Genomic DNA, 16,299 nt, shown 5'->3' on the forward strand with positions numbered 1-16,299 from the left:
GTCACCGCCTGCGATGCCGAAAGCAATGACCATGAGTGACCAAGTATTTCGTGCTACGTACCTGGCCTACGGAGTACTGACCTTGACGTGGGCGAAGACCCCATCATCTTTCCCACTATTAACCTTCTCTTCAGCTTGCCTGATCCAAGTCGTGTTATCACCCGGCTGTCTACGGAGTATTACGTCGCAGATACACAGATGCGCGAGGTGGAGTAAGGTATCGAGGTAGATTCTCCCTTGCAGTACGTATTACTCGACGAGATACGACTATCCGTGTAAGCCTGCAGGCACAGGTTTTGGGTAGCACATTGTCTCTGCCAGCTTGCAATAGTCGGTAAAATAGGCTTGTCTCCGAGCAGCAAACTTGGAAGGACCTGGAAGGCAAACCTGAGATGACAACGCCAAAAAAAAAAAAAAAAAAATGAAAAAAAGAGGCGAGAATGCGGCGTTGGTGAGGATGTTCTCTGTAGGAAAAGCAGGGGCACTCGTGGGCACATTGTTTTAGTGCGATGAACAACGCAGCGCCGTCTCATGGGGAGGCCCTGCATACCTTAGCACCGCACACCACAAAGTCACCACCAGATTTGTCTGCCGCCCACTTACTTCCCGTTGGCAACCGGAAATCTGCAAGGCAACGCAGCTAACGTTCGCCGCGTCGAATAAGGTCGCAGGAAACTCCAAGGCAAGACAGACTGATGGGCGACAAGAAAGTCTTCAAGCCGGATCAAGGTCAAAATCAAGGTCACGCTCGCATCCTTCATCACTCTGGCATGCAAACGACGCAAGCACTCACACGACAGCTATCAGTGAGCACACCTCTCTCTAATCACTTAGCACACTTTGCATTCTCGCCCGTCCTGCGGATCCGTCTTTTCCTCTGTCTCTCTCTCCTGCATATCAAGCACTAAACCGCCAACCACTCCCACATCCTAATCCTCTCCTCCGCTTTCTTTCTTGTTCGCGATTCTCACGATGCTTCAGAAACAACGGCTCTCGACCGATCTCTTCTCGCTTGCTTTTTTTGTCGCAAGATCGGCTGACTCGCCCCGGTTCATAGTACATTACAAAGTACCCCCCCCTGGTGCCAAATTGCGGTTCCCCGGAGCTCCCCCAGCTATACCAAAACGGAAGAAAGTAAACAAAGGGCCCGAGCTTTGCGACGAAGCACCGTCCAAGTTCCCAGCGTCCAACTCCCGTCGACCACGGCACCACGGCCAAAGTGGCAAGGGAAAAGACCACTTTCATCTTTGACCAGGCCCTGGACTGCCGCTCGACAACCGAACAAGCGAACAAGCCCGCCCGCTACCGCCGCTGTCCCAAGCAACCAGACTGCTGTCGATCCGCTTGCTTTATTAAATCCAATTGCTTTTGGTCCGCCCTAAATACACAAGCCAGGCCGTCCTGACTGACACACGACAGCCCGTTCCCTGGATACCCATTTCTTCTCTCGAAACTCTCTCCTAGCATCCTGTCGCTTCGCCCGCGCAACTCTCTCCTCGAAATCCCTCGGTCCAGGACTCCCGGGTCGACCGTCGCCAGCTCCTCCCTCCCTCCCCCTCCATCTTTGCTGCAAGGAATTCTGTTGAGCGAACAAAACGATTCAATGACGTCCAAATCGGCCGCGATGGCCGACGAGGGTGTCGCCGAACACTATCAGGTTCTGGAGGAGCTCGGTCGTAAGTCTTGCCATTATCTACGTCCTTTTGGGAGCAATTGCGCTGACGGTAAATCCAGGTGGAAGTTTCGGTGTCGTTTACAAGGCCATTGAAAAGGCCACTGGCGAAACTGTCGCCATCAAACATGTAAGTCGACGCATCGCATGTTCGACTTGGTGTCCTACAGACAAACTAACAAAGACCTGCGCAGATCGACCTCGAGTCAAGCGAAGATGACATTCAAGAGATCCAAGGCGAAATTGCTGTGCTGAGCACATGCGCGAGCTCCTTCGTCACGCAGTACAAAGGCAGTTTCCTGCGCGGCCACAAGCTCTGGATCGTCATGGAGTATCTTGGTGGTGGTTCATGTCTTGACTTGGTATGTCACTTGGCGCAATACCTTTGCCGCAGTTCGGCTAGCTAACATTCCTCAGCTCAAACCTGCCAACTTTGCCGAGGTCCACATCGCCATCATCTGTCGTGAGCTTCTTCGCGGTCTCGAATACCTCCACGCCGAGGGTAAGATTCACCGAGATATCAAGGCCGCCAACGTGCTCTTGTCCGAGGCAGGAAAGGTCAAGCTGGCCGATTTCGGCGTCGCCGCTCAATTGACCAACATCAAATCCCAAAGGAACACCTTTGTCGGCACTCCTTTCTGGATGGCCCCCGAAGTCATTCAACAGGATGGCTATGGTTTCAAGGCAGATATCTGGTCACTTGGAATTACTGCCATGGAGATGGCCAATGGCGAACCTCCTCTGGCGCATATCCATCCGATGAAGGTTTTGTTCCATATCCCAAAGAACTCTCCTCCTCGACTCGAGAACAACTTCAGCAAAGACTTCAGGGATTTCGTTGCACAGTGCTTGGTCAAAGACTCTGACCGCAGACCCTCGGCCAAGGATCTGCTCCGTCACCGATTCATTAGATCGGCTGGCAAGGTTGAGGCTCTCCAGGAGCTGATTGCACGCAAGCAGATGTGGGATGCGAACCAGAATCGGAGGTCCCACCCTACCTTTTACCAAGAAACCCTGCATACCATGTCTTCTAGGGACGACACGGATGAATGGGTGTTCGACACAGTCAAGTCAGTGGCGCCCAAGCGACCGAATGGTCATGCACGGAAGCCCTCCTACTTTGCGGCAGAAGAGGCCATGCGCCGGCTCGACCCCAAGGACGCGCCGCTCGGCCCCTCCTCTCCCGCTCCCGGGACAGTTCGCCGGTCTACTGTGCGTCGCCAGCCCTCGAGCCGCCAGAGTTCCGGCACACAGATCCAAACAAACGGCTCACCTCGCTCGACAGTCGCCAGGCGGCCTTTACAACCAGACATGTCGTACGGCAACTCTGGGTCCTCTGTGCGGCTCTTCCGCCGGGTGCCATCGGATGGCTCTGTCACCGCTTGGGAGGACACTTCGCCTGAGGGTACCATGGGCAATGAGAACAAAGCGCCGATGCGAGCAGCCGCCATCGATACTAATAGCAAGGAGGCACTACTCGGGCGACGACTATTTAACAGGGTCCTGGACCCTACCCTCGCTGAGCTTCATGCGCAGACGTCAGGCATGCAGAGGCGGGAGGCGCTCGCAAAGCTTACAGATGCGTTTGCACTTCTGGACTCTGTTGATCCTGAGGGTGCCTACCATCTCATGCAAAACATGATGACGGCTGTCTCCCAGGATCCCAAGCTGAACCAGGCCTTGATGCCCCAGCAATCGATCAAAATCCCATCAGATGGCACACCCCAAGGAACGGTCATCATCAGGAGCGCCGCTCCCACGCCGTCAAGCAGCCCGACCAAGTTGATGATGGCACCAAACAACCCGCACCTAAAGAGTCATAGGAGACGCAACGGGTCGATTGCGACACCAGAGTCTGCCGAGAAGGAACGCAGCGAGAAGACGGCCGTGGAAGCCAAGTATCCCGGCCGCCCTCCCAGGCCCGGCATGGAGCACTGCAAGCAGCTATCGGACGTGCTCTACGGCCGATGGACGGAGGGCTTGAGAATCAGATGGCCAGCGGTCTAGCTTTGACCTCCTTTGACTGTCATCTGAAGGATATGAGGGGAAAAGATTGGCACAACATTATTATTCACGAGAAACATGCTGTATGATGAGAAGTGTATGAACACGTCGCAGCATACTGGGTTGGACAGTACACACAAAAAGCATTGGGAGAGAGTTTTCAATTCAGTTTTTGGCAGATTGAAGAGTTACCATCGGGGGTTAGGATTTTTTGCTTTTTTTTTTCTTTTCGCAATGAAGAAGCTGACGATGGGGGTTGACTTTTTTCCGGCGATGATGTTTATTCACTTTCACGACGGGATAAGTATCTTTCACACGGCCGATTCGGGTTCTTGTTTGCAGCTCTGCTTCGCATTCGGTTTGGCGTTTTTCTGGTCTTTCGTTTGGTAGTAGTTTAGATACCTCCTAGGTAGCGTCAAGATTGCGTTTTTTTAACAATGGAAAGGGATTTGTTGCACTACATTCAAGGTTCCCGTTGCGTGAAAAACTTTGTGTACACGTATGTTAATATCATAATGTGATGTCTATATTAGCCAAACAGCAGTATTCTATGGCTCCTCCAGTGGGACATTCTTCATGGAGAGCTTTATTCTCCAGTTGATGAAGTCGTCTGTCAAGAGCTCCCCGTGCCCGGCCTCGTCGACTTTGAAAACCTCAATGGTAGGCTCGCCTGCCCGCCTACGTATCCTCCACACGCCGTCGTCGTTGATTGTCTGCCGGAGCCCTGCGGTTGGAGTAAGTGGCAGCCCTTTGCATACTCAGATAGCTAATATAGCAAAGTAATCCCGGCAGGCAACCCAATAGGAAACCCAACAGGAAGGGGTCAAGAGGACCATGGGAAAAGGCAAGAGACTAAAACGAAAAGGGGCACTCACAAACGAGAAACTCGGCGGCAAAATTAACGCACATATCGCCGTTCCATGTCGCTTTCCCGCGGCGCTGCACGGTGTCGGGGATCTTTTCCGTCTCAATCTCCTCGACATCGGTGAGGATGCCGTGGCGGTTGCGGAAGCCGACGATGATCTTGGGGACGCCGAGGAGGAAGGACTGGATCCAGAACTTCATGAGCTTGCGGTGGAAGTTGTCGACGTCGCGGTCGTCGCGGAGGGCGAGGCTGGTCTTGAGCTCGACCCAGTTTGTAGGAGCGCCTTGTTTTTGGGGTTTCGAGTCCCAGACTTTGGAGTGGAAGCGAATTGTTAATATCTCACTCCTTCTCTTTGAGAATAGGGGGTAGGTGGATACACGGTGTGAATTTGAGAAGGGGGTCAACGTACCGGCGTCGACTTCGCCACCTATGCAGATTACGGTTTGTCCTATGCCTGTTCTGACTACGGAGCAGTACTGGGCGTTGTTGTTGACGACTTCGACGTCTCTGTTCTCGATGTATTCCCTGGGCGTCTCGCCCCAGGTGTCGGGGAGCGTGGCCAGCGTCTCGAACTTGTATCCTGATCTCCTATCAGCATGTTTGATTGCCCTAGCAGAGAAGAAGAGGGCTCTGGTGTATACGTACCCCAGAATTGCATCACTTCGGGCGGGATCGGTCCACGTCTCTGCTGTGCGTTCTGCTGCTTCTGAGAGGCCACTTTGTACTCGTGATTCTCTTCAATGTATCTAGCCATTTGTCAGTCTGATTAGAAAGAGTTGGTCGTCACGTCGTTTGCTGTCTTGCCGTACATGCAATCCTGAGTTTTTCTGGGTCAGCTCAGTCGTTGGTTGTGAAAGTTATAGGAGTTTGTTCATGCGCACTTGGTATAGCGTTGCGTTCATTTCAAAGCTGACTGTGCTGTCAGTTCCAGTTCCGGGCAGCTGTGCAGTTCTGTGACAATGGCTGCGAGACTAACCCGTCACGATCTTCAAAGGGCGATGCCATGATCTGTTTTCTTGGTCAGTTGGGATTGAGAGAGGCAAACGCGGAAAAGTGGCCATACCTTGGTCATCATGCCACGCCATGTCACGATTTGGGCGTCAATCTTCTGCCCCGTCTCCTCCTCATGAGCTTTGATGGTCTTTAGTAGGGCTCCGAGGTGCTCGGGCTTAGAGTCGTCGTGCTTGATGAAGGTATCGTAGCCTTTGGACAAGTCGGCGCCGAGGGTTGGTGGGTAGTAGTATCTCAATGAGGAATCGCCTAGATGGAATTCATGGTTATCGTCATATGAGAAGCAAGCAAACTCCTGGCCTGTGTTAGTACGAAGATGTAAATTGTTTTCATGAATTCATGAGAGTCATGCTGATGAGATGTCCACCGCAACAAGAAAGACCGATGCCTACCTTTGGTCGTTTGACTGGCTGGCTCGTGGCATAGAAACGCCCAATAGGCTGGATGGGAAATTGTTCCGACATGACGGCGTTTGATGTAGAGTAGCGCTTCGTTCCGGAGTTCAAAAGGCGACGTGTTGTCCCAAGGGACATCTCGTTGTCGAAGAGACGGGATGATCAACGGAATCGGTCGGCAGCCCCGGTCTCAAGCTTCGGTGTCGGGAGTTGAGAAAGGAGCGTCTGCGGCGCAACGGCGCGTCGAGACGGCAGGGCGGGTCAATTGGCATGGAGCCCGCCGTCCGGGGTCGGTGGAGAATGGAATCGACGTCGACCGCTGAAGCGAACCACTGAGAGCCCTGGGTGACATCCAAACATCGCTGAAACATGCATGCGGACGGCTGGGCTAGAGCCATCCGACACCCCTAGCTGCAGCGGGACGCCAGCACCTTGACGACCCAGCTCCGCCCACTCCAACCACGAATACAACTTCGATATCTAGGCATCCTCATCCCCTTCGCCCGACCACGACTGACTGACAGCACGATTAACTCGATAGCAAGCGGCAAATTGCTTCTTCAAACCGATCACCACTCCCCGCCACACTTGCCGGCCTTCACTCCCTAAAGACCCCTCATTCGCGATGCGATTCCCCTCCCTACCGACCTAAATCGCTACACATACCTGCTCCCTCACCATGTCCAATCGGTACGGCGGCGGCGGCGGCTACCGCAACGGCAACGGATATGGAAACTTTGGCAGGCGCGAAGAGGACTACGATCCATACGGCGATGGGTATTCAGGCAGCGACAGAGGAGGCGGAGGCGGCGACCGATACGCCGTGGGATCCCCGCCAGCGATGAACCCCCGATCGCCACCCACACTTCGAAGCGGCGGCCCGCCGCCAATCCGCAGCCGCGAGCGCATCCAGGAGACGAACGCGGAACGACAGATTGGCCAGGTCCTCGAGCGCGTCAAGGTGGAGTGGCCGGCAATGTGCCAGACCGACTGTGTGCCCGTCCAGCTCGCCCTCCAGCTCCTCGACACCAGCTCCGTAGGCCGCGCGCACGACTACAACCAGTTCCGACAGACGCACGACTACCTACAAAACTCCCTCAAGGGCATCGTCCATGAGCACCACCAGGGCTTCAATAGTTCGATCGGAACGTTCCATAAGATCCAAGGCAGCATCCAGGCCTCGCAGAAGAGGGTGCGCACGCTCAAGGACTCCCTGCTGACGTCCAAGGTGAGCCTCTGCACGTCGGACCCGGACCTCAAGAAGCTCTCGGCCACATCGCAGGCTTACGATGAGCTACTCACCACGCTTAACGAGCTGGAGGAGCTGCGTCTGGTGCCGGATCAGCTGGAAGCCCGCATTTCCGAGAAGCGCTTCCTGAGCGCAGTCGAGGTATTGCAGAATGCCCTGCGCAAGCTGCGGAAACCAGAGTTGGATGATATCGGTGCGCTCAGTGATTTGAGGGGTTACCTTGCCAACCAGGACACAGCACTCATGGATATCTTGGTTGAGGAGCTTCATGAGCACCTGTACCTCAAGTCGCCGTACTGTCAAGAGCGGTGGCAGAATCTCGCCAAAACCCAAGGCGCTCTCAAGGAGGGCAATCACGAATCGATCACCATCGCTCCTTTCCACCAAGTCCTGGATGCCATGGACTTCGAAGCATCGGCGACAGAGGACCCGGCTAAAAACCCGGAGGCCGACACCTTCTCATACGTGTCTTTGCTTGTGGAGTCCCTCAACAAGTTGGGAAGATTAGAAATGGCCGTCGACACCCTCAAGCAGAGACTGCCTGTCGAGCTGTTTACCATTGTAAATGAGACACTTAACGAGGTTGATCAACGGCATCCCAGCTCATTACGTGGCGGCTCCACCAACTCTCAAGGGCTGCACATTTACGGCAGCCGAGAAACCCAAATGAGAGCAGACGTCATTTATGACTTGTTGTGGACGCTGTTTGGCAAGTTTGAAGCTATCGCAGAGGGTCACCGTGTCTTCCACGAGGCAATCAAGGCCCTCATCCGACGCGAAGGTGCTGGAAACAACAGCGCCCTGCTGGGGAGCTTCAAGGAACTCTGGAACCTCTACCAAAACGAAATTCGTTCTTTGCTGCACAACTACGTCACCACGGATGCGGATGTATACCAGTTCAGTACATCGCCAAAGCCTGGGGCCAACGTCAACGGTAAAAAGGACGCTGCTAGAGAGCACCTGTTCAAGTTTTCTGAGGGCGACCCCAAGGCTGTGGACATGACGACAGAATACGAGGCCCTCGAGAGCATCATTCGATCTGCTGTTCCCGGCTTGACCGACACTTCTCGAAAAGCCGGAGCTGACAAGAAGCGGCCAGTCGAGGGCAGTACCAAGAGAGGAGGAGGAGCCACAGGTTGGGAGAACAAGCAGACAACTGGTACATACAAGTCTCTGGTCGAGCCCAGCGTCTTTAACATGAGCTTGCTCCTCCCTCCTACCCTTGTCTTCCTCCAGCGTCTCAAGATGATTGTACCACCGGGCTCAGATCTTGCCACCAGCACACTGACGTCCTTCTTGGATAACTTCCTGGTCAACGTCTTCCAGCCTCAGCTGGATGAGACCCTCGGCAAGCTGAGTGACACCATCTTTGGCGAAGCTGATACATTCTTGCAAGACCAGGAATGGACTCAGGTTGCTAGACGGCCCGTCTTCAAGGGCACAACAGCTTTCTTTGCCATTGTCACAGCTTTCTGCCGCATGCTGGGCACCATCCCACACGATCAGGCTCTGAGCACACTCATCATCACCCAGATGATGAGATACTACGACCGTGCTTTTGGATGGTACAAGTCACTTGTGAGCAAAACTCAGGCGCAAGCAGACAAGCCCACAAAGCTACGCATGTCGGCAGCAATGGCTTTGGAAGAGGGAGATGTCCAAGAAACCATAAAGCAACTGTGGACCTCGGATACACTGGAGCGCGAACTTCTCGAGAAGGAAGTCGGTCTGCTCATTGTTCAGACCAATGAGAAGCGCATGGAGATGGCCGACATCATCCAGGACAAGGACACCATTTCGTCTCTTTGTCTCTTATACACTAGTATGAAGTGGCTCGCAGTCAAGATCTCAGGTTTGCGTCACATTACTCGCAACGAATCCGACTCTTCCCGCCCAAACATAAACCGAGGCTCAAGCAAGCGGTGGACGCTCATGAATGACCCCAACAAGGCCACAAACGAGGATGGACCTGTGTGTCTTCCCATGACACAGGAGACAGTCCAGTAAGTTATCTCCTGTTCTCGGAGCCCTTATACCATATTTACCTTACTAACATAAATATCAGGGCTTTCGATGGAATCGTCTCGTCGTTCGAAGAACTCGCCGGTACCGCGCTCTTGACCCTCCACATGGAGATCCGATGCGAAATCATTTACTCCCTCCGCACCGCCCTTTCCACCGACACAGCTCCCTATCTCCTCGACCAAGAAGTCACGGAGCCAGATCTGCAAATTATCAACCTCAACTCGGACCTGGTCCTTTACGATGAGACCATTGCGCGATACCTCCGCGCCAAGGAGACGGCCTTCATCCGCACTGGTCTCGGCCTGCTGATCAACGATTACCTCGTCACCAACGCCGCCTTCGTCTCGCCCATGAACGCAAAGGGGTGCGGTCGTATGCAGCTCAACATCTTGGTCCTGCAGCAGAACCTCAAAAACGTGGAGGAGGGCGTCGACCTCGCGCGCGCGTCAAACTACTTTGCCCTCTTTGACAAGGGGCCCGACGCCATTGTTGAAAAGGCCAGCGAAGATAAGGACAAGGACGAGCACGCGGACCCATCCGACACGTTTAGCTACGAGGAGCTGAGGACGCTGCTGGAGCTGTGTTTTAGCGAGCAGCTTTCGAACCCCGAGCGGGGGATCGCGAGCGCCGCCAAGAGGCAGATGGCGGATAAGATGCTTGGGCTTAGTGAGCACATGTGGCAGACTTAGAAGCACCGAGATCCTTGAGAGAAGAGAGAATCGTTTAGTTTTTACATGGCTGATGATGTGTAGATGATCCCAGCGTGGTTTGCTGTGGACTTTGCGAGGCGTTCAGGAGAGGGAAAGAAGGCAGAGAGAGAAGAGTGTTGCTGCCATCATCTAGACTCGACCCCTCCTCGTGGTTTGAGTCCCCCACAAGACTACGACTTGTAAACAAGAGATGTCACTACCTACCATCCCGGTATTTGGGAGGGGTGGCATCCTACAAGTCTTGGTCAAATTTTGGGGGGGTATTATTCTTGTAGTCTATAGCTTTTTCAATGCCAGCAAACTTTTCCTAACCACATGTACACGAAATACACATACGCACAGATTTCATGAATTTTCCACATCCTCTCTCTCTCTCTCTCTCTCTTTCTCTTTCTCTTTCGTAATCCAGCACATCCCACAACCCATACTCAGAAACTCACAAACCACAGCACCACCCATCCTCTCACGAGGAAGCGACGAGATCTCTCCCCCTGTTGATCTGCACCTTCTTGTCCTCGCCACCGCTGACCAGACCCCACGTCTGATCCCACGCGAGGCCAAACACCTTGACGCCCTCGCCGCCCGCGGGCGCCTTCTTGGCCTTGAGCCACTCCCGCCCGACAGAGTAGACGGCCTCGCTGACGCTGCCGCCGCCCTCGTCCTTAGTCGCGGGCCGCACGCTCCGCAGGTCCCAGATCTTGACGGTGCCGTCATGCGACGCCGACGCGAGACTGTAGTCGTTGTCCGGGGAGGGCGCGAGCGCCGAGACCATGTTGGCGTGGCCACGGAGGGTGAGGACCGAGGTGGCCGAGGCCGAGGCGCGGGGGTCGAGGAGGGTGACGTGGCGGGCGGAGGAGCCGGCGGCCACGAGGGAGGAGTTGCGCGGCATGGGCGCGAGGCAGAGGAGCGGGTGGAGGGTGGTGAGGGTGGAGACGACGCTGGCGGTGGTGAGGTCGAGGGTGCGGAGGGTGTGGTCCGCTGAGACGGAGTAGGCGACGGTGGCGTCGGTGGGGTGGAAGGCCGCGCCCGTGACGGAGGTGTCGGCGTGGGCGTGGATCATGGCGAGGGCGCCCTTTTGCGGGACGGTGATGGACGAGTTTGAGAGCTTGGCGCGCTTGACGCTGCTGGCGTGCGTGGCGGGAATGTCGTCGGCGTCGACGTCCGGGCTGCCCTTTTTCGAGGCGAGCCAGAGGCCGACGCGGCCGTCGGCGGAGGCGGTGAGCATCTTCTTGGAGGCACCGTGGACGGCGAGCGAGTTGATCATCTTCTTGTGGCCGTGGAGCTCGAGCGTGGGCTTGAGCTCGCCCGAGAAGCGGTCGGCCGACTCGGCGTACTTCCACACGACGATCTTCTGGTCCAGGCCAACGGAAGCGATCTGCGTCGACGAGAGGAATTTGGCGTCCGTCAGGAGCTTGGTGTGGCCGCCGGCGCGGGCCGAGGGAGAGGTCGCGAGGCACTGGCCAGAGCCGTCCCAGATGCGAACGAGGCCGTCGTAGCCGGCGGAGAGGATGCGGTCGGGGCCGTGAGCGAGGGCGTCGCCGGACCAGCGGTCCGCGGCCGAGGTGGCAGAGAGGACGTCGACGGCGGCGACCCAGTCGTCGTGCTCAAAGGATGCCTCGTAGACGGGGGGCAGCAGACTGCGGACGTACTGCAGAGTGAGCGTCGTCTCGAAGGAGAGACCATTCTCCTTGAGGTATTCTTCGATCGTGGTCCGTAGGTAGGTTCCGTTGACGAGGAAGTCGAGGGGCACGGGGGAGGAGGTGTTGAGCATGGACTCGGAGTTCAATATCCTTGAGAGGCCATATCGCTTGATGTCTGGAGACGAGTTGCATGCAGTTAGATTTTGTAGGAAGCCATTGGGTTGAGAGATTCGATCGCGTGCGTACCTGCAGGAACAATCAACTGCCTCTTGCTCTCGTTCAACTGCAGGTCTTCATGCGTTGTCGTGAAGTTCACCTTCACCTGGGCCACTGAGGACTCCATTGCGACGAGGAACTGAAGTCTTTTCTTCTTCTTGTTTTTCGCGATTGACTCGAAGCTTCCGTGCAAGTATAGAAATCGGACCTCAAGTTCGCAGGTATCTGGTGTTTGACTTCTTTGTTCCCTGTGAAAAGGTCACTTCTTCCTCAAGTGGTTTCGATTGGTTTGCCGTGTTGAAGTTCGCTGGTTCAGAGGTGCGACTAGACGGGGCACTTCCAATTTTTTTTTTCGAAGCTTGCTGTCAGCCTTGCAGGAAACTTCCACCCCGCTGAGTCAAGCCTGTCCAATCATGATTCCAGCGCAAAAAAGGGACCGACGCTAGGGTCTCCAGGCTGAACACTGCCCCGCATCCGCTGACTTCCGAGCACCAGGGGGTGATGATACTGGCTGCTAAATATATACCACTGCAAACGACCGACTCATTCGCAGGCTTACCCGCCGTCGTCTTCAAACCCAAGGGGGCAAATCATGACATTGATGGATTTTTCCGCTGCTTGAATCATCCATTCGGCTACTCAAATCACATTGTGCACTGGATTAGGAAAACCTGAATCTGTTTTGAGCTACCTTGTCGAGATCGGACACCTTGATCTCTTGTCTACCAGGGCTTTCGCCTGGTCCATTGCCAACCCATGAACCATTTTTAAGTAATCATACATACTGAAGGCACGCTGCCTGGAAAGCGAAGGACGACACCCACCATATCAGCATCAGTCGGGCAGGTTTAGACGGCGTTGTCGGAAGCAGCTTGCTCCTTGCTCGCCTCCAAGATAAAGGCCTCCTCAATGGCGGACCTTCGGCGGAACACCCTCAACCATCGCTCACCCCAACGGCGAAGCAGGGCATCACGTTGACCGGCTCCGTCCACCTCCTCCATCATCTCGTCTTTGCTGCCTGAAGCCCAGCTAACCAGCGCATCCTCCATCGCTTTGAAAAGATCGCGCATCGCCTTGGTCTCTCTCTCCTTCGCATCCTCATCAGCCTCTGCCTCCTTGGTCAGAAGCTGTCTGACGCGGCCAGTCACCTTGGACACGGTACCAAACACCAGCTCGAAGACGTGAGGCTGCCCCAAAGAATCGCCCGAAGATTGTCCCTGAACGTGGCTGCCTCCCGAGAGAGCCCACTCAATGACCGTGATGGGCAAAAGGATTGAGTAGTTCAAAAGCTTCTCGACGATGGAGATTGCAACACCGGGCTGTGCCGCCCAGTATGACATGACTGCGGTGATGATTTGGGACTTAGCCGCCTCAGATGCCGCGCCAACGTCGAGCAGACGATCCTTGGTGCGCTCGATACACGCGAGCACGTGGCTAAGCGACTTCGACCCGACCCAGCACACAGCTGTGACGAAGACATCGGTACTTGTCACCAAAGGATCCATACTGCGTTCTATCGCAAGTGAGTGAATCCGTTCGATAATCGGCTGGAACTCTTCGTCAGGTGCTTTGCGTCTGAGCAACGCAGCGATCTCGCGTCCCTCTGCAGAGAACGGCGTGCCTGTCGTACCTGTCAGCCTACTGAACTTTTCTCAATCGCAGCTTATCACTTACTCTCATCACTGAACTTGAAGTCCGGAACATCCTTTTCCTTCTCGGGCCCAATCAGGGGCTGGTATGGCTCGGGCAGTGTGCCCTTGATACGCTGAGCGAAACTGAGCCGGATTTCCTTATCCAGAGCGCCAATGATGAATGCCTTTTGGGGGTGTAGGTCAGGCAGATACACGTCATCAACCCACTCCGTCCACTTCCAGGTGAAGCCAAAGTTACTCAAGTGATGTGAGAACCAGTCAACAAACCTCTGAGACAGCTCCAGGTCGATTCGGCTAGAGTTGCGATACATGTGCCGGATTGCTCGACCCAAGCTGGGAGCGATTGCTGCAGGCGCAATCTTGCAGGCCTCAGTGAGAACTGAGTGGTAGTAAACAAGCTTGTGCTCGGGAAGTGGAAGCTGGAAGAGTTGCGAAAAAACGGCATCAACGGCCACATCCTCGGGCTTCCACGTTGAGCGACCAGTTTCGACATCTCTAAGTCTGTCAAAGGGGGTCGCACGCTTGACGAAGGTCGAGTCGGAAAAGTAGCAGTCTAGGTCAATGAGATACCGCGCAGTAACGTTGCGGTTGAAGTCGAGAATGTTGATGGTATCAACCAAGCCATCTCTGACCAGAGACGCTGCAATGTCCGTGACAGGTGGAACAGACTCGACTTCCTGAGTGCTGTAAACCGAATAGTAGACTTCAGGGAACAGCGGTCTTGATCCAGCGACAATCTTCTCGGGGACTGTGATGGTGGGAAGGACATGCTTCGTGGCGTTATCCAGCTTCTCCTGCGCTTCAATCTCCTCAAGGGGCAGCTTCCAGGGCCTAGGAAGGCATGACAACTCCCAGCCATTGGCCGCTTCATGCTGCAGTTGCTTTTGAAGCATGCCAATCAAGCTCATGGAGCCGGTAGGCTGGTCTTGCTTCTCGGGAAGGTATGGATCGATCAGGACCTGCAGGGCGTGAGGCTCTGAGGCAATGATTTCGGTCTTGTCCATCAGGTCGGCGGCCTTTTGTTGCCATTGATCGGGTGCTGCTGACATGATGTACGGAATTGTGAGAAGAATGATCTTCACAAGCTCGGTGCCAATCGTCTGCCAACATGTTAGTAACTTGGGTCACCGTAGCAGAAGACGGATGATGCCTACGTCGTCAGAGCTCGCAGTTTGCAGGTCCACTGCTCGGCCGAACAGCTCCTCGAGAACGGGGAAAATTCCCTCGCCGTCCAGGGAGCTTTGTAGGCATGCAAGCAACTTGAGATAGAGCTTTACATCTCTCCATTCGCCTGCTTGGATCTTCTCTTGAGTCGCGGCGCTCAGTTTGGTGAGAACCTCATCCACAATCTCGGGCTTGAGCGTGTTCACCAGAAGAATCACACCAGCGACGAATGGCGTCTTGAGCGGTTGTTCTAACGAAAGCTGTAACACGAGACTAACGAAGCTCTCGCGGAGCTCTGCGTCCTCTGCGTTGTCCGCGACGACGTGCGCGATGCCTTGGACCTCTTCATGCCAGCGTCGGAGCGGGGATTCGGCGAGAGAAAGAAGTTGTCTGCGGACTCTCACAGGAAGGGGCGCGGTATCGATCCTTCGTCGCGACTGTCGGTGATCGTTGTCATCGTCGTCTGTCGTGGCCAGAGTTAGTTGGCGAGATTGCGCTGAAACGGAGACAAGGCGCACGATGGGGAGAAAAGCTTACCTCGATACCTTCTCTTCCTATTGTTATAACCTCCACCACCGCCGCCACCACCATGGTGACGTCTTCTCTCGTAGTCGCCCATATCAACCGGCTACGAATTTGATGATTGGGCAAGGTTGAATGTGGTGATAATGCGTATGAGAAGGTCAATTGGTAGACTGGGGGCGAGATTACTTTCAGTTGCACGTAGCCTTGAGGCAGGATCCACGTCGAAAAGTGACGGAGGAAAGACGCGAGCTTCCCCTGCTAGCACCTGTATGTCAAGGCAAGGTAGGTAGGCAGCGTCTATTTGCCCCGGTGGCCCCTGCTTGCCTGCCTGCGAAGACCATCAGGTGTTTGCGTGTTGGCCTGAGGCAGGATATATTTACCACCCAGATGCAATGTGAGAGAGACACATCCAGGTACCCCCCAAAGCCCCACCATCTCACTTGTACCTCCAGATCACGTAAATAAGGTATCTACATTTCTGCACACCCGACACTGCCGAATGGTCTCTTGAGGTCAACTACGATTTCCCCGAGCATCACCATACGTCCTCATGTCACTGTCCTGTCGATGAAGAGATGCCGGCCGTGAGCCCGGAATGGAAAACAGAGTCGATTGCCTCACAGTTGATCTGCTCGGCCACTCCAAGTCAAATTCATAACAGCAGTCTTTCCCAATGTCTGAGCAAAGTAGCCAGTCCCGACCCTTTTAATTGACCTCCTTGGCTCGCCATCGTTGCGTTGCCATGAATAAACAGAGAAAGTTAAAATCTTTTCCTCGGAATCATGCCTAATACCAATCCAGACCTACCGCCCACGTCTCCCACCCAACGGGAGAGGGCATCCCGACTCCAGAGCTTCCTCCTTTCTCTACCAACAACCATGAGAGGGGTTCATCCCGCAATCACACGTAGTGTGTCTTCCACGCACTCCCGAGTTCTGATAATTCAAGAAGTCTCGCCAGACCATACTGAGTGACGAAAATACGAAGAAAGGTTAGGCTGAACCGTCCAGACAATCGTTTGCCAAAGCGTGCTGAAGCGTTTTCGGTAACAAGGTGAAGAACAAAGTGAAAGCCATCCCGAATCCTGCATCGTGATATAGTCCAGAATGGCGTCTTTTGTAATACGCAGCAATGCAGCCTCCCATGGAAAGGTGGCCATATATTGCAGAGT

The 16,299-nt window shown here is 54.7% G+C and overlaps 6 protein-coding genes across 6 annotated transcripts; 2 read left to right on the forward strand and 4 right to left on the reverse strand.

Annotated features, from left to right (window-relative positions):
* Nucleotides 1–773: 773 nt before the first annotated feature.
* Nucleotides 774–1,424, reverse strand: BDP55DRAFT_76502 (uncharacterized protein). Its single transcript, XM_060580930.1, has one exon. It carries the CDS (start codon nt 1,243–1,245, stop codon nt 898–900), a length of 348 nt encoding a protein of 115 aa, XP_060431765.1. The 5' UTR covers nt 1,246–1,424; the 3' UTR covers nt 774–897.
* Nucleotides 1,425–1,624: 200 nt separating this feature from the next.
* BDP55DRAFT_548631 (kinase-like domain-containing protein) lies at nt 1,625–3,679 on the forward strand (the record flags this gene model as incomplete). Its single annotated transcript, XM_060568861.1, has 4 exons — nt 1,625–1,676; nt 1,735–1,802; nt 1,867–2,034; nt 2,090–3,679. The coding sequence occupies 4 exons, from the start codon at nt 1,625–1,627 to the stop codon at nt 3,677–3,679; spliced, it is 1,878 nt and encodes a 625-aa protein (XP_060431766.1).
* A 485-nt stretch (nt 3,680–4,164) lies between these two features.
* Nucleotides 4,165–6,163, reverse strand: BDP55DRAFT_658512 (RAI1 like PD-XK nuclease-domain-containing protein). Its single transcript, XM_060574487.1, has 9 exons — nt 5,945–6,163; nt 5,605–5,847; nt 5,518–5,549; nt 5,423–5,450; nt 5,351–5,358; nt 5,187–5,287; nt 4,951–5,121; nt 4,552–4,851; nt 4,165–4,400 (listed from the first exon to the last, which is right to left on the reverse strand). Exons 1-9 carry the CDS (start codon nt 6,083–6,085, stop codon nt 4,225–4,227), a joined length of 1,200 nt encoding a protein of 399 aa, XP_060431767.1. The 5' UTR covers nt 6,086–6,163; the 3' UTR covers nt 4,165–4,224.
* A 114-nt stretch (nt 6,164–6,277) lies between these two features.
* On the forward strand, nt 6,278–10,292 carry BDP55DRAFT_713874 (Sec8 exocyst complex component-specific domain-containing protein). Its single transcript, XM_060578252.1, has 2 exons — nt 6,278–9,199; nt 9,262–10,292. The coding sequence occupies exons 1-2, from the start codon at nt 6,627–6,629 to the stop codon at nt 9,908–9,910; spliced, it is 3,222 nt and encodes a 1,073-aa protein (XP_060431768.1). The 5' UTR covers nt 6,278–6,626; the 3' UTR covers nt 9,911–10,292.
* Nucleotides 10,293–10,299: 7 nt separating this feature from the next.
* On the reverse strand, nt 10,300–12,152 carry BDP55DRAFT_658520 (ribosome biogenesis protein ytm-1). Its single transcript, XM_060574488.1, has 2 exons — nt 11,818–12,152; nt 10,300–11,746 (listed from the first exon to the last, which is right to left on the reverse strand). The coding sequence occupies exons 1-2, from the start codon at nt 11,912–11,914 to the stop codon at nt 10,395–10,397; spliced, it is 1,449 nt and encodes a 482-aa protein (XP_060431769.1). The 5' UTR covers nt 11,915–12,152; the 3' UTR covers nt 10,300–10,394.
* Nucleotides 12,153–12,635: 483 nt separating this feature from the next.
* On the reverse strand, nt 12,636–15,222 carry BDP55DRAFT_548620 (MIF4G like-domain-containing protein; the record flags this gene model as incomplete). Its single annotated transcript, XM_060568859.1, has 4 exons — nt 12,636–13,408; nt 13,462–14,539; nt 14,594–15,066; nt 15,141–15,222. 4 exons carry the CDS (start codon nt 15,220–15,222, stop codon nt 12,636–12,638), a joined length of 2,406 nt encoding a protein of 801 aa, XP_060431770.1.
* Nucleotides 15,223–16,299: the final 1,077 nt, after the last annotated feature.

Source organism: Colletotrichum godetiae (genome assembly GCF_030913485.1).
Source record: "Colletotrichum godetiae strain CBS 193.32 chromosome Unknown BDP55scaffold_13, whole genome shotgun sequence".
NCBI lineage: Eukaryota > Fungi > Ascomycota > Sordariomycetes > Glomerellales > Glomerellaceae > Colletotrichum > Colletotrichum godetiae.